Source organism: Lissotriton vulgaris, chromosome 3_1 (genome assembly GCF_964263255.1).
Source record: "Lissotriton vulgaris chromosome 3_1, aLisVul1.2, whole genome shotgun sequence".
NCBI lineage: Eukaryota > Metazoa > Chordata > Amphibia > Caudata > Salamandridae > Lissotriton > Lissotriton vulgaris.
The window spans coordinates 986530576-986555013 of record NC_141689.1 but is presented as its reverse complement, the minus strand read 5'-3'; the positions used below and the strand labels follow the sequence as shown (position 1 = coordinate 986555013).

At 48.4% G+C, this 24438-nt stretch overlaps 1 protein-coding gene across 1 annotated transcript in view; it reads left to right on the top strand.

Annotated features, from left to right (window-relative positions):
• UHRF2 (ubiquitin like with PHD and ring finger domains 2) overlaps nt 1–24438 on the top strand; it is a 616766-nt gene that overhangs the window by 384286 nt on the left and 208042 nt on the right. Inside the window, exon 9 of the mRNA XM_086961356.1 lies at nt 12723–12827. Within this exon, the coding sequence (XP_086817482.1) occupies nt 12723–12827 (105 nt within the window). The remainder of the gene's footprint in view (nt 1–12722; nt 12828–24438) is intronic.

Below are 24438 nucleotides of genomic sequence, written 5' to 3'. Positions count from 1 at the left end.
CTGTGTTTTTTTAAAGCCTCCTAGTTTTGTATCTTGGTTTGTATTTTATTTCACTTACCCTTGTTCTTAACCTGTTGCTTCTAGCGCGCGCCCCTTTGCCCCCTCACTGCATTTAAAAAGCGCACTTTGTGCCTCCAAAGCACCACCACTTTGGTGGGTCCGGGTCCTGGGGGTCAACTTCGGGCGCCATATTTGTTTGGGGCACTTCATCCGGCGGCCGCCGCCATCTTTGAGCGGACTCGCGCGCGAAGGGATGACGGGAGCGCCTACTTAAGGCGGTCCTTTGTGTAGCGGTGTCCTATACCACCTACCACTTTGCTGAGCTCGCGCTGCACCAGCGCTGTGTTTTTTTAAAGCCTCCTAGTTTTGTATCTTGGTTTGTATTTTATTTCACTTACCCTTGTTTTTAACCTGTTGCTTCTAGCGCGCGCCCCTTTGCCCCCTCACTGCATTTAAAAAGCGCACTTTGTGCCTCCAAAGCACCACCACTTTGGTGGGTCCGGGACCTGGGGGTCAACTTCGGGCGCCATATTTGTTTGGGGCACTTCATCCGGCGGCGGCCGCCATCTTTGAGCGGACTCGCGTGCGAAGGGATGACGGGAGCGCCTACTTAAAGTCGCTCCCCTACGCGCAGCGGGACGCGCAGGGGGACGCCTTCGCCTGAGTCGTGCCGGAGTCCTGCCCGTCAGCGGCCCGGAGGCGCCGGGGCGGCGGTGGACTGCGGCCCGGTCAGGCGAGGGGGAGGATGATCACTTACACCTCGGCGATGCTGCGTGCCATGCAGACCTACTCCTGCTCCTGTCGCTCGGTTTTTCCAGGGCGCTTTAAGGGTAAACGGCGCTGCCCGGCCTGCGGCTGGTCGCCCACCTGGACACCGGTCAACGTGTATAGGCCTGTAGAGGCTCGTGTTAAGCACCTTTGTTTGCTGCTTAATACGAGGTCAATGGGCTGTCATGCCCTGCACTTATACGATCTCCTTGTGAGGGAAAACCCCTTGTGTCTTCTCCTAACCGAAACCTGGCTGGGAGAAGCGTCAAACCCGGATATTTTCTCTGCTATTCCTCCGGCCTATAACATCTTTCGGCAGGATAGAGGGAAGGGTAGGGGCGGTGGAGTAGCTGTGGTGGTGAGGAAGAACGTCTCCTGCTCAGTTCTCCCTCTGAATCTCATTGGGGGCTCGGAGTCCATTGCTTTTACGCTCATACTGTCTCCGGCCCAAGCATTTATGGGGCTGTTGGTCTATAGGTCGCCAGGCCCTATGGGCTCCTTCTTGGATGATCTGCAGATAGCGATTTCCGGGCTGGCGCTGACTACACAGCACTGTGTAGTGGCTGGCGACTTCAACTTCCATCTTGATGTGACAGACGACCCGGATACTATCAAATTGCTGGACATCACATCTCCGCTGGGCCTCGCACCGTTTGTGTCAGGTCCTACGCATGAGAGGGCATACCCTTGATCAAGTGTTCTCATCAGTTCCGATTGCCGATGTAGAAACTTTGCCGGTGCTCTGGACGGATCATAGGCTGATCAGGTTTTCCGTGCTGGAGAATGGGCGGCCGGATAACACTGCCCCTATGTTGCCTAGACCAGCCTCGATAGCGTTGCATAGAGTGACACCTGATATGCTAGAGCAGGCTCTCGCGGAACATCCCTGCCACCTCTCGGGTGATCTGGAAAGAGACACGGAGGCTGTGCAGTCGTGGCTGATTGAAAGGCTGGACGATCTTGCCCCACTGGCAGCCCCTCGGTCCACGGTATTACGGCAATCTGCGCCGTGGTTCACAGAGGCGCTGCGGGTGGCTCGCAGACAGTGCAAGGTTGCTGAGCGGGCCTGGCGCCTTCAGTACAATGGGGAGGCCAAACTTGCCTACAGGGCGGCTGTAAAGGCTTATCACCGAGACATCCTAGGCGCCAAGAAAGAATACCTTGCTAGGAGGATTGAGGCGGCGGCGAACTAATGTAAGGAGATCTTCACAGTGGTGAAGGAGTTCACGACCCCCAGTTCCCACTCACCCCGCCAGTATCATCGGATGCGTGGGCGTGTGATCTCGCCAGTTTTTTCACCAACAAGATCAAGGCGATTCAGGCCTCCTTCTCGGAGAGCGTCGAGGAGGGTGGCTGCGGCCCCGGGGCGGGACATGGGCTATCGCCCACGCCTGCCGCAGTGCTGACAGATTTTCCTGCTGTCACTAGCGAGGCGTCGCGGGTGCTGCTTGCCAGCCTCAAATCAGGTTCGCCACTTGACCCCTGCCCTGCCAAATTTTTGGCTGGGATGGCGGCAGTGGTGAATCCTCTGGTTAATCCCATCCTCAACACCTCCCTGAGGGAGGGGAGGGTGCCTTGCACCTGGAAGAGGGCGATGGCTATCCCCCTCCTGAAAAAGCCGGGTCTTGATGCCGAGGTTCTGGCCAATTACAGGCCAATTTCACTTCTCCCGGCTCTGGCCAAGATCACCGAGAAACATGTCCATGGCGTCTTGTCGAGCTTTCTAGAAACCAACCATCTTCTCCATCCTTCCCAATCCGGATTCCGTCCCAACTTTAGCACGGAAACAGCGTTGTTGGAGGTCTCGGAGATCATCAGGGAGACCTTGGATGTTGGTGGCAAGGCCATGTTAGTAATGTTGGACCTGTCGGCGGCCTTTGACACTGTCCCCCATGCGGCGCTTCTCGCCAGGCTCCATGACATCGGCATTAGGGGGACGGTGTTCAAATGGTTCACATCTTTTCTTGATGGCCGCCGCCAGACGATCTGCGTCTCCCAGAGCTCCGCCGAGATGCCGCCATTGGGGGTCGGGGTTCCACAGGGTTCTGTGTTGAGCCCGTCGTTGTTTAACATCTTTATGTCCCCTCTGGCGGCGGCGGTGGAGGCTTACGGGGCCCAGATCGTGTCCTACGCCGATGACACTCAACTCCTCTTCACATGCGGTAAAGATCAGGCATTTGACGGAGAGAGTATTCGGGGCTGTCTGGGCATGGTATTCGACTGGTTCCAGCGCAACAGCCTGAAGGCCAACTCTAGTAAGTCGGAGGTTCTATTCTTCGGCTGTGTCACCGACCCTGAGTGGCGGCAATGGTGGCCGTCTGAAATGTGTCCTCCCGCACAGTCATCATTGGTCGCCAAAAATCTCGGTGTCAAACTGGACAATAAGCTGTCACTGAGAACTCATGTCCTTGGTCTGGCCGGAACCTGCTTCGGCATTTTGAAGATGCTCCGCACGTTTCTTCCACTGCTTTCTGCGCAGCACAGGCGGATTACCGTGCTGGCGCTTATTGGGTCCAGGCTTGATTACGCCAACGCCCTCTTTCTTGGCCTCCCTGACTATCTGGTCCAGCTCCTACAGGTGGCACAAAACTCTGCTGCCCGTGCCATCTTTGGCCTGCATAGGCGAGCACGAGCTTCTGGGTTGCTGCAGAAGCTCCATTGGTTGCCTATCCGTAAGCGGATCATGTTTAAATCCCTTACGTTGATGCACAAAGCCTTGTTTGGCTCAGGGGCCGGGTACCTACGGCGCAGGTTGGCCTTCTACCGCCCAGCCCGCTCACTGCGGTCCGAATCTCTTTTTACTGCCGTGGTTCCGCGTGTGAGGAAGGCCCGCACTGGGGGCCGTTCCTTCAGCTTCAAGGCGCCCCAGTTGTGGAACTCTCTACCTCTGGCGCTACGCAGCACCCCATATCTGTTTCAATTTAGGTAGAGCCTGAAGACTTGGCTTTTTAATTGCTAGTTTCTCTTTGGTGGGTCTTTCTCTCTTTCTTGTATCTGTTTTTCTTGTTATGTTATTACACACAGAGCCGCCTGTGGAAAGCGCCGGGACACTCTTTTAGAGTAGCCGTGCGCTATATAAACTTATTTTAACATAACATAAAGATGATCCCTTCAGTGCTAACTATGTTGCTATCAAATGGTGTAGGAATGATGTGCTCTATACAAAACATTGAAAAAAAATTATTATGCATTAACCCCTTCGATGCGTATGACAAAGCCAGCTCGTCATGGGCGTTACCTGCGCTGCGCGCATGACAAGCTGGCTTTGTCACGTAACGCGGGTTTTTTTAATTTTCAGCGCGCAGCGGGAAAACCCGCTAGCGCGCATGCGGTTAAATACAGTACCCAGTCAGTATTGTTAGAATGTAAGCCCAATCAGCATTTCTGAAATGTAAGCTAGAACTGATAGGAGACTGCTCCATGAGCCTCGTTTACGGGTGGGAAGAATGTTGCCACTGTAATTCAATGATCAACAGGTCCTCATCTCAACTCACACCATCCCGCGGCGTGAAGGACATTAGACCAGAGGCTCCAGATGTTGTAAAACGGCCATCAGCACCCCTAGTACTGGTTCTGACAGGTACTGGGTCTATATGTGATTGCCACTTTGTCAAACTCTTCTCAGGTAGAGTAAATGACATGACTAGCACAGGGCAATCTTGGGTTCAGGTTAAAATGAAGAATATTTGATGTAAATGATCCTTTCAGTACTAAGTAGTATGAAGAATTATGCCTCACTGGAAACACCATCCACTCTACTTAACCTAGAGTTTGTGCATGTTTGTCATGTCATGTGTATGTGTGTATGTATGTGTATGTGGGTGTGTGTGTGTATATATATATGTGTGTGTGTGTATATATATATACATATACATACATACACATATATGTATATGCACTCAACCCAGATTATCGCACATTCTTGCTGTTGGTGTGTGTATATACATATTACCTAGTGGCTGTCAATGAATAGGTATAGTCAGGAACACGTTTCCATAAAAATGTATTTGTTTGTTTGCTAATGAAGCTCCACATTTTTTGCCACAGCTTTGCCTTCTTCCATGCTGAGTATTCATTGCATGGGAGCTGCAGTGGTTACACAAAAAGCAAAAGTATTTTCTTTGGCGGAGAAACTGTTATGTTCGAGGCATGTGGGCTGCTGAATCATATCTCTGCATAGATCGCCGCCTAGTGTTGGGTCCGGATAATTGCACATTGTTGTCCTGGAAGAGTCTTCGAAGTATCACAAGATAGGTGGCTCCTCCCCCGGACTACAGTGCGCATGGGCATCCTCTCCATCCTCCGATTGTTTTTTTCCGCCATTGGGTTCGGATGTACTTTTCTTTACTCAAGTTCGGAAACTTTCTAAAGCCCAAAAGGCCTTCGGGGTCGTCGGTATTATTTCGTTCGGTGCCGAGTTCTTGTTCCAGTTTTCTTGAGCAGGACGTCGAAGAGAGCCGCGTGACCTTTTCGACACCGGAGGCCTGATCGTCGATGGAACGGAGCCCATTCAAACAATGCCCCCTCTGTAACTCTAAGTACCCACACATCGATGTACACCCAGTGTGCAACAAGTGCTTATCACGGAGCACGACGCGAACAACTGTCTAGCTTGTGCTCGATTCAGGTCGAAGAAGACACTTAGACTCCGACGCGCAGCGAGGCAAACGATGTCGAAGCCAGCGCCCGAGCCGATGAACATCTTCGATGAAGAAGACGACGATGAGGTCGTCGACACAGAGGATCCGGAACAGCAGTCTGATCCCAGTTCGGAGCATGGTCCAACTATTATGAAGAAGACGAAGACAACGTCGAATATGAAAACGTCGTCGAGGTAAGGGACGACGTATCCCCCATCGGAGCCGTTGATGACGACTCAAGCGATGAAACCGGCCCAACAGTGGGTACGGGGCCCGAAACAGACACTCAAAGACTTTCAAAGGCTCAGGTCGAGGCATCGCCAGAAAGCCTTAGCCGAGATCATGAACAACATTCTATAGCCGCGCGTCAAGGCCCGGCTAAGAAAACATCACAAGAGCCATCGGTTCCACTACTCAAAACGAAACCGAAAGCCATTGAGCCAATAACAAAACCGAAAGTGCTAAAAACAGTCTTCGGGTCGAAAACCTCAAACCCATCGGAGTAGACGAAGAAATCAGGTGTCGACGACCCTGCGGGGTCGAAAGTAAAGAGTGTTGTACCGAAGATCGGGCGCTGAAGTCCGCCATTAAAACCAAGCACGTCGAACTGAAGAAGTTGACGTCGATGGACAGCGACACAAACAAGGGACTCGAGTCTCGGAAGGGTCTCGATCCAAAGCATCAGGTCGACAGACCACAGCTTGTCAAAGGCCTCGAGTCGAAAGTCAAAAGCGCCTCGAAAGACGTCGAGTCGAGGCAGAAGAGTGCGCCTCCGACGCCACAAGCACCGAAGTCGGCGCACGCCCAAAAAAATTATTGGCGAAAAGGCAAAGTCGGTCGGGCCTACATCGACGCCGGCGCCGAAGAAGGTCAGTCTGTCTAAAGACACTATGCCACCGATAAAATTCGGACTACCACCAACTGCACTCGATTGAAAACCTGGGGTCGAAACCCCCAAACAAGTGTCATTGGGGAAAAAGGAGTCATCCTCTGGAAGAGGACGTTATGTACCAAGAGCACTCATATGATGACCAGTCCAAGTTACATATCGACTCAGAATCTGGTAAACTTACTATTTATCAGAGGAAAATCAGATCAGAAAATACTTTGGAATCATACAAAATTCCACTCAAAAAGAAAAGGGATTCTGCAACATCACCTGTCCTTTTTGAGACTGTGAGGTACTATGGCCAGGACACTTCGGCATATTCGCCCACACCCACTACTAAGGATATGGGTTATGATGATGATGAACAATATAATTACCCTGAGGACACTAATCAGGATGACCAAACTCAAGCATGATTAACAATCAGAGGATGGAGAGAGAGAAATCAGAATGGATTCATTCTCCCTGGGCATATTTAAATAAACAGTTAGAATCCACTCCTTGAGATTAAGGGCGTCTCCTCCACAGTGGGGACCACCTTTATGTTTTTAGGTCCCCTCACACACCAACAGGCCCCTTGGTGTCATGCTTCATCATCGGGGTCATCGTACCCCTCTACGGGGTACGGCGTGCTGCGACCTACGGAGATGTGGGAGCACTTGTTAGACTCTGTGTTCCGATGTGGTACGATGACCCCGATGATGAAGCATGACACCAAGGGGCCTTCAAGGAAACCACTAGAGCAAGGGTTTTTAACCCCAGGATTGAAAGGAAATACAGACCGGCGCCTGTGGACCCTACATATATTAAGGGACAGCTGCCGTTAGACTCTTTGGTGGTCTCAAATGCTCGTAAGCGCGCCGACTCACAAACTACGGGTGATGCTCCTCCTCCAGACAAAGAATCTAAAGTACTAGAAGCTTCTGGGATGGCTGCTCAAGCAGCTAATATCTGGAGGATTTCTAATACACAGGCCCTATTAGACAGATACGATAGGGCACATTATGACACTCTAGAGCAACTGCTACAACATTTGCCTGAGGCCTACAAGGAGGGAGCAGAGATGCTAATCCAAGAGGGTAAACTCATATCCAACGCACCCATTAAGTGTGCGCTAGACGGAGCAGACACTGCAGCCAGGGCCATCAACACAAGCGTCATGCTCAGGAGGCATGCTTGGTTGCGCATCTCTGGATCCAAACCTGAGATTCAGACCACATTACTAAATCAGCCTGTGAACCCAAATTATCTTTTTGGTCCTGATGTGGACACAATCTTAGAAAAGATTAAAAAAGAGACAGAGACAGCCAAGTCCACGTGTGCCTTGCAGTCCCAACAATTTAGAGGAGGTTCCTTTTGTCGCTCCAGTAACCGAGGAGCTACACGAGGCCAGGCATCACAACAAATTCCATACATTAAAGGGAGCACGCCTACCACCTACAATAAAAATAATAGAGGTGGATACGGTGGCAACAGCAGCAAAGGCAGAGGACGGGGGAATAACAGCACCAGAACCTCCGCCAATACTAAACAGTGACGCCTTGTCACTGCCCCCAGACCATGTAACACCGGTCGGGGGCGATTACAACAGTTCCTGACAGTCTGGGAGAGCATTACCACAGACAGGTGGGTGAGACAACTTATTCAGTACGGCTATTGTCTAGAGCTAACCTCCACTCCACCCAACATGCCCCCAAGACACCGTCCTATGTCAGCAGAGCACAGACTTATTGCAGCAAGAAGTCATCAGCATGCTGCAAAAAGGGGCCATAGAATTTGTCCCTATACAGGAACAATGTACAGGGGTATATTCGCTGTACTTCTTAATTCCCAAAAAGGACGGGTCTCTCAGGCCAATACTGGACCTCAGGCCCCTAAACCAATACATCTTGTCAGTACATTTTCACATGCTCACTTTACAGCAGGTTCTACCATTGCTCAGTCAGGGAGATTTCCTCGCAACACTAGACCTAAAAGACGCGTACTTCCTCATACCAATACATCCTGCACACAGGAAGTATCTCAGGTTTACCATACAAAATCGGCACTACCAGTTCAAGGTACTACCTTTTGGGGTGATAACAGCCCCCAGGGTGTTTACCAAGTGCCTAGCGACAGTAGCGGCGCACCCGAGGAGAAACCATGTCCACGTCTACCCCTATCTGGACGACTGGCTCATCCAGACAAAGTAGGTCCAGCAATGTGCCAGCCACATGTCGCACACTATTCACCTCCTGCACAGCCTCTGATTCTTATTAAACTACGCAAAGTATCATCTCCAACCTGCTCACGTACAACAGTACCTAGAGCGACAATAGACACTCTGGTAGCAAAAGCACAGCCAAACTCAGCAAGAATCAGCAGTATTTAGTTGCTGATTCAGAAATTCAGACCCCAACACTCGCTCCCAGCACGGGTGTTTATGCAGTTGATAGGCATGATGGCCTCATGCGAGGCTACACATGCGTCCGCTTCAAGAATGCTTAGTACGGCAGTGGAATCAGGCTCAAGGACAGGTAAAAGACCTAGTGTTGGTGACCGGTCGTGTATACCACTCTCTGCATTGGTGGAACCCACAAAACCTTTGCAGGGGACGACTGTTCCAAGAGCCTGTACCACAGATCGTGCTGACAACGGACGCATCTCTCCTGGGCTGGGGAGCGCATGTCCTCCATTACACAGTGCAGGGACTATGGACGACACAGCAAAGGAAGATTCATATCAACCTGCTGGAACTGATGGCAATCTTCATGGTAATGAAGGCGTTTCAAGGTACATCTGTGCAACAAAGTCGTGTTGATTCGGACGGACAACATGACTGCCATGTACTACATACAGAAGCAGGGAGGGACACACTCTCCACAGTTGTCACATCTAGCGCAAAGCATGTGGAAGTGGGCCATTTAGAGGAACATCTTCCTCATGGCGGAACACCTCCCGGGCAGGGACAACAAGATGGCGGATCTGCTCAGCAGACACAGCCACCAGATGCACGAGTGGGAGATACATCCCTCAGTGCTACAACCGTACTTCCAGCAGTGGGGTCACCCAGAGATAGACCTGTTCGCCACAAGGGAAAACGCAAAATGCCAAAGCTTCGCCGCCAGGTTCCACACCCACAGTCTCAGGACAATGGGATATGGATGAACTGGTCAGGCAGGTTTGCGTACGCTTTTCCATTTCCATTTCCACCATCCTAGTTGCTCCAACGTGGGCGAGGCAACCGTGGTACACCACGTTCCTAGAACTTTCCGTGGTGCCTCATCAAAGGCTGCGATTAAAACCCAGTCTTTTAACGCAGAGCCATGGAGACATTCAGCACCCAGAACCGCAACAGTTGAACCTTGCGATCTGGCTCCTGAAGTCAAAGAGTTGGGTTACCTGAACTTGCCTCCTGACTGTATGAACATTATCAAGGAGGCAAGAAGACCTACAACCAGAGCTTGCTATGCGGCGAAGTGGAAACGATTTGTCATCTATTGTACCAATAATGACATAAATCCGCTAAATGCATCTACTCAAAACATCATATGTTACCTGTTACATTTACATAGATGCAATCTAGCCTATAGCTCCATACGTATACACTTAGCTGCGGTGGCGGCTTATCTCCAAAACAGGCAACACCTTTCACGCTTCAGAGTACCTGCTATTAAAGCTTTTATGGAGGGACTCAAACGAGTGATTCCTCCAAGACACTCACCTTCACCTGTCTGGAACTTGAACGTGGTTCTAACCAGACTGATGGGACCACCTTTTGAACCCCTACACTCTTGTGAGATACAGTTCCTAACGTGGAAAGTGGCTTTCCTAGTGGCGATTACATCACTTAGAAGGGTTAGTGAGCTACAAGCCCTAACTATTCAGGAGCCATTTAAACAAATTCATGCAAATAGAGTAGTACTGCGTACAAATCCTAAATTTATGCCAAAGGTGGTATCCCAGTTTCACATCAATCAAACTATTGAACTGCCAGTGTTCTTTCCAACTCCAGATTCAGTGGCAGAAAGAGCTCTACATACACTAAACGTTAAAAGAGATCTCCTGTACTATATAGACAGGACAAAACCTTTCAGAAAAACTAAACAACTGTTTGTTGCATTTTCACTACAGCATAAAGGCAACCCCATTTCAAAATCAGGTATAGCCAGATGGATTGTTAAGTGCATACACATTTGTTATCAAAAAGCTAAACGCACGTTAACAGTTCCCCCAAGAGCGCATTCTACACGCAAGTTAGGGGCATCCATGGCTTTCCTGGGAAACATTCCTCTAGAAGACATATGTAGAGCAGCCACATGGACTACCATACATACATTTACCAAACACTACTGCGTAGATGTACACTCCAAACAGCAAGCAGCTGTAGGACAGGCTTTACTCGGGACTCTTTTTCAGGCTGCTGCAGCTGGCACGGGCAACCACCGCTAAGGGGGAGACTGCTATACATTCTGTGCACAGATATGAATTCAGCAGCCCACATGCCTCGAACGGAATATTCTACTTACCAGTATGCATCTGTTCTTGGCATGTAGGGCTGCTAACATTTATATCGCCCTCCCTCCCCCCCGGTGCCTGTCGCAGCTGTAGCACTCAGAATTATTCTTAGCATGGACATCACTTACTGCATCATACTCCATCCCTGCCACAATGGCGAAAAACAATCTGAGGATGGAGAGGATGCCCATGCTCACTGTAGTCCGGGTGAGGAGCCACCTATCTCGCGATACTTCGAAGACTCTTCCCGGACAACAATGTGCAATCATCCGGACCCAACACTAGGCGGCGATCTATGCACAGATATGAATGTCAGCAGCCCTACATGCCAAGAACAGATGCATACTGGTAAGTAGCATATTCCCTATCCAGAAGCTGCTAACTGCTTATCTAATCTCTTGGTGAGTGGACTGCATGGCATTTTGCATGTTCATTGAACCAGATGCTTTATGAAACATGAGACCACTTCAACAGAACCAAAAAGATTAAAGGAGCCATTTCAAATGCAGCTTGGAGGGCAGTTTCAGTCTGTCCTTAACTACTCCACAGTCTTTTACCTAGACAGTGTTTTTCAGTGAACCCTCTTGGTGGAAATGCCATTGTATCAACAATTGTCCACGCAGGCAATTGTGACTGATGCCTTCCTTACAGAGCGCAGTGCTAAATGTTCACCCCAAAATGTTCAAAGTAAATGATCCCAAAAAGAATTGTGATACCACATTCATCTTCTGGAGATCACAGCTGCTAATCCAGCCATGGTGTCCTTCTTCCTGTCATTCAATGCTGATTCAATCAGACATTGCTACCACAATACTCTGTCTGAACAGACAGGGGAACAAAGTCAAAAGTCCTGACCTCAGAAGAACCAGGACCCACCTAACAAAAGCAATACACCTGCTAGGTGTATTGAATATTAAAGCAGATATGCTCTGTAGAATATTGCAAGAGTATGAAAAGTGGGTCTTAGTTGATGAGGTTCCAAAAAAAGTATTTTTGTACTTGGGCTTGAAACAAATAGCTCTCCGTGCCACCTTAAAAAATGCCATATTTTAGCAAATAACCTTTTGATCAACTGTAGGTAAATATCTTGGTGCTTTTTCACCAAGCCATTTATCACATCAGTACAAATTATGAAAACATGTCAGCTTAAACATATTTCTAATTGCCCCTAAATGATCAAGGTATAGGTGATTATTGGAACACGTCCACATGTACAAGAGCACAAAAGGAGCCTCCATGCAGACTAAATCCGTTATCTCTGCTACTAAACTCACTTCTTCACCCCAGCTTACGGTCTTTGAGCTCAAAAGTATTCAGTTTGAACAGAAACATTAAAGCCACTTAAATCTGCCAAAAGATTGCAAGAACATTTTAAGAGACGCAAAACATATTTTAGTCATGACTTCCCTTTTTCAACTGGAATAGATTATGCATCAGGTGGAGAGAGGGAAAGAGAGCGAGAGAGAGAGAGTGTGGGTGGGTGTGTTTTGTGTTAGTGTGTTGGCGTGTGTGTACTGTACACTTTGCTGTTAAGGGAATAGAGGTGTTCATCGTATGTCCGTATGTTATCAGCGAAAGCTCATTGCTCCTCTTTTTATGCATTGCAGGGATTAGGATCATTCAATGCAGCTTCTCATGGATACTACCACATGACACCTATCCCTCTTTTTGAATCAGAATCTCTTCTAGAAGAGTCTGACACATGTAGGGGATTTTAATACTCTTCTTCAATGGTTTTTGACATCTTCCTACATGTTTCTGTTTCTAAGCTCAATGGATCCCCAAACCTTTTTAATAATTCCTTTGCTTTCATTTCAAAGTCATAACTGCATCGGCACATAGCAGTGAAGCCAGTTCTTCTCCTTAAGATAATTTTAATGTCTGGAAAGTTTAAAATTAATAGCAATATTGTTTGTTCTTTTTCTAAGGTGAGCGAAGCAGGAGTTCACAGACCCCATGTTGGTGGAATCCATGGACGCAGCAATGATGGTGCATACTCCCTTGTATTGGCTGGTGGATTTGAAGATGAAGTGGTAGGTTTTAAATGCTAATCTTTGGTGCGGATAGTGAGATAATATTTAGGGAGCTCCCATTGACACTATTTTTTCTTTTAATGTAGTTAAACTAAAAAACATAAAATGGCATCTGTGCATGCTCTGCATGGTTATTGTTTTGCTGCTCCCGAAAAGGTAACTAGTTTTTGTATGTTATGTTATGTCGAATTGTAGAGCACACAAATCACCCAGTGAGGTTATACAGGCACTTGAGCAGGTGTGTAGGCTTGTGGTCCTTCCTTAGTTATTCGTCTGCTGCATCACCGATGATTATCTCGTGGTCCCAGAAAGCCTAAACAACTATAAAAACTGCAAGAATTCTCTCGACGACAAAACTGTTTACCAGGAAGACCTCATAGAAAATGTAGACAAAAGCACTGTTGATGACTGTACTGCCACCAACTGCTACATTGACAAGGTCAGCAATGGTAATCCCGTCGTCGAGAGCCCTGTTGACAACAATGCTGGCGAAAGCTCAGACAACGACAACAATGCCAACAAGATCCTCATTGGCGACAACACCTCCATTGAAGATCTCAAAGACACGATTGACACCATTGATGCCATTATCATTCATTTCTGTAAAAGAAAGATCCTTTACAGAACTTATATTCTCCAGTATTAGGGGTGTCTTTCATAGATTCACATGCTTGAATGTTCCCCGTCGTCGAAGTGGGAGTCCCACGGTACATAAAATAGCAGTAATATATGCATATATAAGTTAAAGCATTATAATTATATAAATACATATACATATATAAAATACAGTAAAATAGCCAGAAAACTCAAAAGTACCATAGAACAGAATAGGCCCATAGAAAGCCTAAGGGAGAAACTCAACTTGGTAACATATCAGTATCATTATGTTTTGGTCCAAATTCCAGCCAATCAGGCTGTAGCTCCCTCTAGAACCTTCTCCTCAGAAGCCCAAGACCTCAGATTTTCTACCGCACGTCGTGTGAAGGGAGTCTCCCTGAGCTCTGCTCACTTTTTTCAACTCTAATGTCTTCTTCAAGGAAATCTTTGTTCGGATCTTGTCCATCCTGTGGAAAGCTGCGTCTCTTTCATGAAGATCCACACAGTAAATGTATTTACTGTCTCTACCCTGTCTCTACCCTGACCATGAAGTGAAGACCTGTAAGCACTGTCGTACTTTTCCACCTAAAACTTTAAGGGACAGAGAGGCCAGTCTCCTTCTGTGGCTTCAGAAGTTGAAGACAACGGACGCTGTGGTCTCGGAGGACGAGAGTGTCTCTTCTTTTCAATCAAAGACCTCTCAGAAACGTGGGTCAGAGACTGAAATACCTTCTCCTTTTCTGAGAAAAAGAGACTTGTTGATGTTTCTAAGGTTGTCTCCCCACAGGATTTACCTCCACATGCGCCTACGAGACCTGGTTCTCTGGCGTCATTGTCCAAAGCCATGCCTTCATCCTCTAATCTGGGCAAATTGCGTGGATGCTGTCTCCACGTCGACGACGACTTGCTCTATGTCCTCAAACTACGTCGACAACGTCCACCTCGTCGACGACATCACATGAGCTGAGGCCTATTACCTCTGTTTCGAAGATCTCGTCTACGGCTGCATAATCCACCTCGTCGACGAAGACTCACCAGTCGACGCGCCTTTCGTCGACGCACTCCTCGTCGTCGACCAAGACTTCTACATCGTCGACGGGTCGTCGCCCGTTGACGGGACCTGCTTCGACGACGAGCAAGTCCTTTGCCTCGTCGACTGCGCCGTCGACGGCGAAGAAATCTTCGTCGACGTAGCCTAAGACACATCCGATGACGGAATCCTTGCCTGTGGACACAGTGCAAACGCCTCAACCGGCTGTTGACTCTTCCATCGCCACGTCGTCGTGCTCGTCGACGCTGCACCACTCTCTAGCCACAGCTACCACCTTCACAGTGGTTACTGCTTCTACGCTGCGACTTGTACCTCAAATTCAACTGAGTCCAATTAAGAGTGGTTCTGCACTTCCTGAAAAGTTATTTCAGTCTGCGGAGGAGGACTCCAATGATGATGCGGAGCACGATAATGCCTTTGGTCAAGCGACTAGTCCATCCGAGCTGCACATTAAGTGCCAGGATTATGATGAGGACGAAGAGTACGTCGAAGATGGGACAGAACTTTTTCCAGTAGATAGGTCGGAAGCACTTATGTCAGACCAAACGACACAGATACCACTGTCTTTGGTAATGAATCTGCAACACATGCTGGATGATTATAACCGCAGATTTCCTCCATCTCGGCCTGCTTCTCCAGTCCCGCAGCCACCTCCGCAAACACAAGTCTCGGCACCAGTTCCATCACGATCACAGGTGCAGGCCCTGCCTTATACAGACAATGACGATCCTGATCCTCAAAATACGGATCCAAATGATAATGACAACAATGCCCTTCAAGATTGGGATGGTTACAGGGCTCGCACACCTTCCACTCCACCAACGTCGCCATTGGCTTCGCCTCCTGTGGACATTGGCAGCTTCCACAATTTGATGGTCCGCGCGGCTAAGAGATTTCTTCTCACTTTGGACGTCCAACAAACTGACTGTTTTCTCTACGATTTTAAGGACCTACCTCAAAGGCCAGCTCACACTATCCCTATAATTAACCACATTTGGGAGGAAGGTCTCAAATTAATGGAGCAGCCAAATTCGATCCCAGCTGTCCTGCCAAGACTTGATAAAAAATATAAAGCACCAGCAAATTCTCCAGCATGTTTGGTGTCTCAACCTAAGCGGACTCCGTCATTACTCAGGCGGCTCAAAAGAGGTCTCGCAATCCTTCCACGCCCCTTACTTCTCCTCCAGATCAGGAAGGCCGAAAGCTGGATTCCATAGGGAAAACATTTACTACAATGGCAGCCACCACTGTAAGGGCAGCTAATTCCTTGGCCATTCTTGGACGGTATGACCGCCAAATGTGGTCCGAGATTGCGGCATTGCTTCCACAACTTCCAGATGATATTTGCGCAGAGGCACAAACCATCATTCAGGAGGGTGAAAAAATCTCCTCGGAGATCATTGACTGCGCCATTGATATCTCCTCTACGGGGTTTAGACAGTTGGCGGGAGCTGCTGTTTTACGGCGTCAAGGCTGGTTAAAATGAACAGCATTTCGCCCTGAGGTCCAAGCGAAAGTCCTCGATCTTCCTTATGATGGGGAATCGCTTTTCGGGAAGCATGTCGAGGTCCTCGAATCAATTCTCTGCCTAACGGAGTGCATATATCTAACGTTAATTCTGCTACCGATAACACTCATCTGGAACTTAAGTGTTTTTTATTAAATGTTCGCTCCCTACCTAAGCATTACCTACATTTATGGGATCTAATAAATACAGATAAACCAGATATCTGTTTTATTACTGAGACCTGGCTAAAACCTCACACCATCCCTGTAATCATGCTAGGAATTACTGTCGGATATAAGATTCTGCACTTAGACCGAATATCCAAAGTTGGAGGGGGGAGTAGCTGTGGTCTATAAAGAAAGTTTAAAAGTATCAATATTTGACCAACAATGCTCGGCCCACATGGAAATAATGATTTTTAGATTCTCCCTTTCCCCGAAATCACAATGGAAAGGAGCACTAGTATATCGCCCCCCCCGGCCCATGCTCTGATTTCTCCTGAACACTTATGGAGTCACTAGCTCCATACCTAAAAGCCCATGATGATTTTATTCTCCTCAGAGACTTCAATATTCATGTAGATCTCCCAGATCACCCCGATAGTAAATCTCTATTGGGTGATCTTTCTAGCTTGGGACTTCAAGTGCAGAATAAGGGCCCAACTCACCTAGGTGGCCATACACTTGATTTAATCTTGACTAACTGTCCGAAAATAAAAGGTCTTCCCACCACTATTATTAATTGGTCAGATCATTACATGATAAATTTTAACTTACTTGGTTCCTATCCACCCCTACAAAAAAAAGTCTCCCTGCGATTTGGAAACGGAAGTGGCACAAAATAACCCTAGAAAAATTAGAAAAAGTATGGATAGAACCCGTGCTTTTAACTGAAGATAATATCGAACAAGGCCTTGCCAAATTTCAGAAATCACTTTTGGAAGCTATTGACTTACTGGCTCCACTAGAACTACAGAAGCAGGGACCGAAAACCAAGCAAGAAGCATGGTATACAGAAGAGTTAAGAGTTGAGAAGCAAAAATGTAGAAGCTTGGAAAAAAATGGAGGAAAAGACATACCCCCACTAGTAAAATGCTTTATCTAGAGGCACAATCCAAGTACTTCAAAAATATAAAAAAAAGCAAGGAAATATAATTTGGAGAAACAAATAACGGAGGCTGGAAGCTCCACAAGAGAACTTTATAAAATCTTGCAAACATTCGTCAAGCCTATAGCTTGCGAAAGCTCAGACGATTTTAGCCAAACCTTGTGTGATGATGTCTCTATATTCTTTGAAAACAAGATTGACTCCATCTATGACAAAATCACCAAGGTAATAAATAATGGAGAAATATTGTGCCTTCCTAGCCCTAAGCTAGACAAAATGAACAACAGTAGGATCACTTTGACTACAATCCCAGAAATCAGCTTAACAGAAGTCACCATCCTACTCAATTCAATAAAAACTGGCTCTCCAACAGATAAGATACCTGCCAAAATGTTGGTCTCTCTAGGAAGCTTATTAGCTCCGAGCTTTACGTCATTAATTAATCTCTCCCTCAAGGAGGGAAATATCCCTAATGAATGGAAAAAAGCAGTTGTAAACCTGGTTCGGAAGAATACCTCCTTACCATGGTCAAATCTTAACAATCTCCGCCCGATATCCCTCCTGCCCCACCTAAGTAAGATGACTGAGAGACATGTCAACCTTCACCTGTCGAAATTCATCGAGGCAGCGGACGGCCTGGACCCCTCACAATCTGGGTTCAGACCAAACCATAGCACAGAATCAGCCCTCCTCTGTGACCAATACCATCAGGATGGCACAAGATGGGGGAGGCTCAATGATTCTGGTGCTATTGGATTTGTCCGCTGCCTTCGACACGGTATCTCATGACATCCTCATCAGTCGTCTAAAAAAAGTGGGAGTGGGTGGAGTGGCCCTATCATGGCTGCAAAGTTTTATCTCAGGCCGCTCACAATGTGTTCGCCTGGGCTCCCACAGTTCCATCTATAGGGAGCTCACAAAGGGGGTTCCGCAGGGCTCATGCCTGAGCCCTACACTTTTTAATATATATGTGGCCCCCCTGGCGACTATCGTGAGAGAATATGGGTTTACACCTATATCCTACGCTGATGATACTCAGCTTTTATTTCCCTTCCAGAATATGACATCTGAGGTGAAAGACTCATTTGCTGCTGGAATGAGAGCCATTGCCGGATGGATGGCCTCCAATTGCCTACAGTGTAATGTGGGCAAGACGGAGGTCATGCTCTTCGGTAATGCTCCACTTCTTTGGTCCCGAGTGGTGGCCGCCAGAACTAGGCACGGCTCCATGCCCTAAAGAAAATGTAAAAAAACTTAGGCGTTAAATTGGACCAATCCCTAGTACTTAAAGATCACGTCATACAGGTTACAGGAACCTGTATGAGGGTGATTGGCCTACTTAGAAGAGTCTTCCCCTATTTAGCAGACCATCATAGACGAACACTAGTACAAACCCTGGTAATTAGCAGGTTAGATTACTGCACTGGGCTACTTATATCAGCCAACGAGGAACAACTGGGGAGGTTACAAGTGGCACAAAATACGGCCGCTAGACTGATCCTAAATGTTCCAGCTAGGACTCCCTCCCGTCCCCTTCTAAACAAACTCCATTGGCTCCCCATCCGCCTGAGAGTGAAATTCAAGATTTGTTGTACCATCCACAAATGCCTGTTCGGCACTGGACCCAGATATCTTGTAGAAGTCTTTAAGCCTTACCAACCAGGTCGTTCTTTACGATCAAAACACCAGGCTTTACTCTCAATCCCTAGAGTTAGGAAAAAGAGACAAGGAGGTAGAGCCTTATCTTACAATGGCCCTACTATCTGGAATTCCTTGCCACTCACCCTCAGACTTAATTCCAATCTACCTGTATTTAGGAAATGTTTAAAGACATATTTATTCTCCACTCTTTAGCTCCCATATGCCAATCATTTACTTTTCACATTTTACTGTCTCAACTTGGATATCAGAAAGAACAAAGAGCGGAGATATCTCTCCGGAGATGGAATTCCTGCGCTATAAAAGAATCTAAAATAAATAAAATAAATAAATTAAAAAAGACACGGATACTGCCAAGGAGTTGAAGTCTCTCCAATATAAGAAACACCCTTTTTGAGGAGCACGTGGTAGAGGCGGCAACTCGTCCACTTTTCGTGGCTCAAACCAATATCGCTCCTACAATGACAACCGGCAAAGACAAACTTACCAGTCCCAGAGTCGTCAGACCTCCTCCAGACCATACCAAAGAAAAACTACCTATAGAGGTGGTTCAAATGCAAAGAAACAGTGACAGTCCCAGCACTATTTCTCCACCAACTGTAAAAATTGGAGGTCGAATCTCAAATTACATCTTGAATTGGTCCACCATTACTTCCGATCAGTGGGTCCTGGATCTGATTTCAAAGGGACACACCTTGGAATTCACAAAATGTCCTCCACCCCGCCCTCCTACTGGCCCACCTCCTCCCCATTTCAAAGACCTTTTGACTCAAGTCAAATTAATGATCAGGAAGGGTGCTGTCAAGGTAGTACCACAAGGCCAGCAGGGCAAAGGATTTTACTCGCGCTTTTTTCTAGTCAAGAAAAAATCGGGGGAATGGCGCCCAATTTTGGATCTACGAGCTTTAAACAAATTCATCACGTCCAAAACTTTTCAAATGTTAACCCTGCTCCAGATTCTACATTACCTCAATCCCGGAGAGTTCTTCTCCTCGATCGACCTCCAGGACGCATATTTTCATGTTCCGATCCACCCCAGGCACAGAAAATATCTTCGTTTTACAGTTGGATGTAGGAGGGTGGATACCGGACTATGGTTGCCCCCAACTTTTTGCCTGGTGTTTTGCTGGTTTTCCGACTTAGTTGACCTGGGACCCTGCTATTCAGGGCCCCAGGCCTACTGCTCTCTCTGTAAAATGGATTCCATGTACCTTAGGTACATATCTAATTGGTACTGGGCCACCTTATCAGACCCTGTAACTCAGGGCATAGGTGTACCCAGGGCCTACCAGGGGCTGCAGCATGTATTATGCCACCCCTGGCTGGCCATCTAAATCTGACACAACTGGCTGCACGACAGCTGGGGCAAGGTGGTGTAATCACCCTTTGCTTTAGATATAGTATACCTATATATAACCTAAAATAGACACATATATTCCTATCAGTCACTCCTATGGCAGGCCTTGACAATCCTGAAGGCAGTGTGCTTGGAATTATGTGAGATGGTGCTCTTGCATGAGCTGAGCCCGTCTGCAGCTTGCGGAACCAAGTCCTAATAGCTGTTCTATGATAACGCGTACCATATACTCTTAAGTGCATTATAATCCTCGCGGTTATATGCCAACTCTGGTATCGCTTTATCAAAACATGTCGAGTAAGGTGTCATACGAATTGGAATACTAACCCCCTCGCCAATTCTGGCGATGGGGTTAGCATTCCACCCTTCTAGAGGGACACGACATGTGTGTAACTGTGAACCCCGGTTAAAGTTAACTCAAGCCTCAGCATCACAAAATGAATGCTGCCACCACAGACACAAGTCTGACCTCCTGCTGCTGGGAGTCCTTCCAGCGAGGAGAGCTTGGACAAAGGGTTTCCTGTCAGGGGCGGTGCTAGCACCATCCCAGACAGGGTTTTTGTGTATCCTGGGTAGGCAGGGCTTTAGAGGAAGGTGACTGCAAGTGGCACCCCGGTGCTCACTATGCATAGGCCGGCTAGAACCAGTTCCAGGGGCACACCAGCCCCTGACCTGGGGAAAGTCCGGCATGGGAGAGGGGTGTAACCACCCCCCTTCCTGGTCCCACCCATGGGCAGGACCTAGTCGCGTGCCAGCCCCTTTCCTTAGTATAAAGATAGGAGCGGGCCCCCTTCCCAAATTAGATAATTCCGAATCTTGATGACTTCCCACGAAAGAACTCTTGAACCTTTCAGAAGACTCTCCCTTGTGGCTAAGGAGTAGCCACCCTGCCCAGCAGGCACCACCCAAGCACATCGCGGTTTGCTGTAAGTCTCTCCTCCGGATCAAGACTGCCCAGCTCGACGAGACCCGGCTTCCCTGGCACCTCTGACCTCTACCTGCATCATCAGCCCAGCTGAGATTCGTGGGTGTGACGAGACCTCGAGGGACCGGCCATCTTCAAGACTGCACGACGCTTGCCCAGCATGACCGCCGAGGGATCCTCGAGTGAGTGCTTTGGGGTTTGAGAAGCCCTAACCCTGAGCAGCTCCAGCACCGAAGACCAGCCCCCCAGCATCCACGAGATCGGCGTGGGGCCCTTCTGCTCTTTGCTGCTCACTGCGTTGTCCGGCTACTTGCCTGCTGGCTTGTGGCCCTCCTGATGACGAACGACGACATTTCCAACGCTGGTCTGGTTGCTCCAGACTGGCCCTTGCTCCCCTCCAACAGAGGAGCGCCCCGGACCCTCCTGGTCCACTCCAGACGCCATTTTGAGTCCACCGCGTGGGCTTGCATTTGCCAAGAGTTGTTGCCCCAATCTTTGGTCCAGCGACGTCGACAGCAGACACCTTCGTGGGACAGCTCGCACCTCCATCCTGGTCGCCGACAACGCCTCCTGGTCCGAGAGATTGCAGAGCCCAGCGTCGCCCACTCACCTGGTCGAGGTGACTTCGTCCGGTGCCATCCTGGTGCCCATCTAATCACTGGCTAGTGATTCAGAACTTGGTCCCCTCTGCTTACAGGTATCCTTCTTCACCGATCCAGGCTTGGATCCCATCGAACTTCATCACTGGTCGCCTGCCAGCAACTTCTTCTTTCAGGCTCCATAGACTGCAACGAGGATTCCCGACGTCTTTTCAGGCCTATGCAGCCGCAGCCCCTGGGCTAGGTAACCTAAGCATTTCGGTGCTCCAGCATAGCTTAACTATCCAAGTGTCCAGATCCTTTTTCGTTTCAGCTCTACCTAGTCGGATTCGTCCGATAACACTAACTTTACAAAATCTAGCATCCATAGACTTTGTCCCGCATCCCGCGTGAGAGTGCACACTCTGCACCCGATCTCCCCAGGCCTCCTGCTCGTAATCTGAAGGTTCAGTAGTCCAGTCCTAGCGATCCTAAAGCCTTTGAGACTAGTTACTTACCTGCTAGTATTTCGCATTCCACTTTTAGAGTATATGGTTTTTCGTGCCCCTCGGGCATTTGTGTAAATTGTGCGACTTTCAGTATTTCTTTAAGAGCTTTGTATTGTGCTTAGCGCCCTGTCCTCATAAAGAGTCCAGGGCTGTTGTGTTATAATAAATATCCTTTTATTTTCATAACAACTTGTGTGGTGTCCTTTCACTTGGTGTTCAAGGGGTATATGTGATGGCATAACAGCTGGCTTCTAGAGTCTAGCCTAAAGACTGCTCTTGTCCATGCTACTAGGATAGCTGATCTACGGTTGACTTGCAACCAATCATCAATAAGGGTCATTTGGACTGATACATAGTGATCACTAGAATAGTGAGCACTGCCTATCAGGCCAATTTCTCACATTGGACACCTACACTTCCAATTCAGAGTCCTGCCGTTCGGCCTCCGTTCAGCACCGAGGGTCTTTACCAAGATCATGGCCCCGGTAGCTGCTTTTCTGCGCCTGCAAGGCATACATATTTATCCATACCTGGACGATTGTCTCATAAAGGCTCCGAACCTCCAACTGGCAATCCAGCATACTCAGTCTTGCATCTCCCTGTTTCAAGACTTGGGCCTTTCCATCAACTGCCAGAAGTCACACTTTCGCCCGTCTCAGCGGCGAGATTTTCTAGGAGCCTCACTAGATTCTCAGCTGGCAATGGTTTATGTCTCCCAGGAAAGACAAGACCGTATGCTCCAGATGGTACGGTCCCTGCAGTCAAAACTGTACGTTTCAGTCCGGATGTTGAAATCATTCCTCGGCATGGCTTCCTCTGCCATACAGTTCATTCCCCACTGCAGACTACATATGAGGGTCGTCCAAGAGGAGTTAGACAAGCAGTGGAAACAGATTTCAGGATCATTCAACAGCAGGATCCTTCTCACGCCCCGCATTCAGGAAGCTCTGGAGTGGTGGCCTCACCCTCCAAACATTTCAAAAGGTCGGTCTTTTCAAGACGATGTTCCAAATCTGACGCTTACAACCAATGCGTCCCTGGAGGGCTGGGGAGCGTATCTCTAAGATCTGTCAGTACAAGGGAAATGGACTGCGGTCCAACTCACTTGGCATATAAACCGCCTAGAGCTTCTGGCGATCTTCCTTGCCCTGAAGTCTTTCCAACGGATTGTTCAAGGTCAATCTCTGCTGGTGAGGACAGACAACACCACCAGCACGCATTACCTGAACAAGCAGGGCGGCACAAGGTCCCTTTTGCTTTCCCAACAAGCACAGGAGATATGGAATTGGGCGATTCGTCATCAAGTTCATCTCACAGCCATCCATGTGCCGGGTGCTTCCAATGTTCTGGCGGATTCGCTCAGCAGGTCTTTCTCGGACAACCACGAGTGGGAACTCAATCAACCAACTCTCGAGTTCATTTTCCACCAGTGGGGCCAGCCGCAGATGGATCTATTTGCGACTATCACCAACAGGAAATGCCAACGCTTTGCAAGTCTTCATCCCCACAGAGAGTCGAGCGGAAATGCATTTTCGATCAGCTGGTTGAACGCATTCAGCTACGCTTTCCCTCCGCTTCCTCTGATTCCGCGCTTGTTGCACAGGATGAGGCTTCAACCCTGCCACATCATCCTGATCGCACCCAAGTGGCCGCGGCGCCCATGGTTCTCGGACCTGCTCTTGTTCTCCTAGAACGAGCCAATTCCGCTTCATCCACTGCCTCACCTCCTCACGATGCAGCAGGGGCAGATTTGCCATCCGGATCCAGCATACCTCCAGCTCCATGCCTGGAACCTGAACACCATGAATTTGCGCGTCTGACCATCGACGCTGACTGTAGAGGTATTAGCGTACGCCCGTGCTCCTTCCACCATTAAAACCTATCAGTTGAAGTGGAAGCTTTTCTGTGTCTGGTGCCACACCAAAGCCTTGGATCCGATGACCGCCAAACCAGAAAAGATCCTGCCTTTGTTCCCACTCCACTCTGAAGGTCTTTCTGGTGGCTCTCTCCCGCTTCCGCAATGATGGTTCTACCTCACTGTATTCGTCTAGAATCATTCATCAGTTTTTCAAAGGCCTCTTCCGTATGTTTCCACCCATTCGGCGTCCTCCGCCTGCTTGGCGCTTAAATCTGGTTTTGTCTCAGCTCCTCCTACCTCCTTTTGAACCCATCCATTCAGCAAGCTTAAAATTCCTTACGAGGAAAGTTGCCCTATTGCTCGCCTTGACGTCATCTAGGCGTGTCAGTGACATTCAGGCATTCACAATTCGGCCTCCTTTTCTCCAGTTCTCAAAAGAGGCTGTTACACTACGTACTAATCC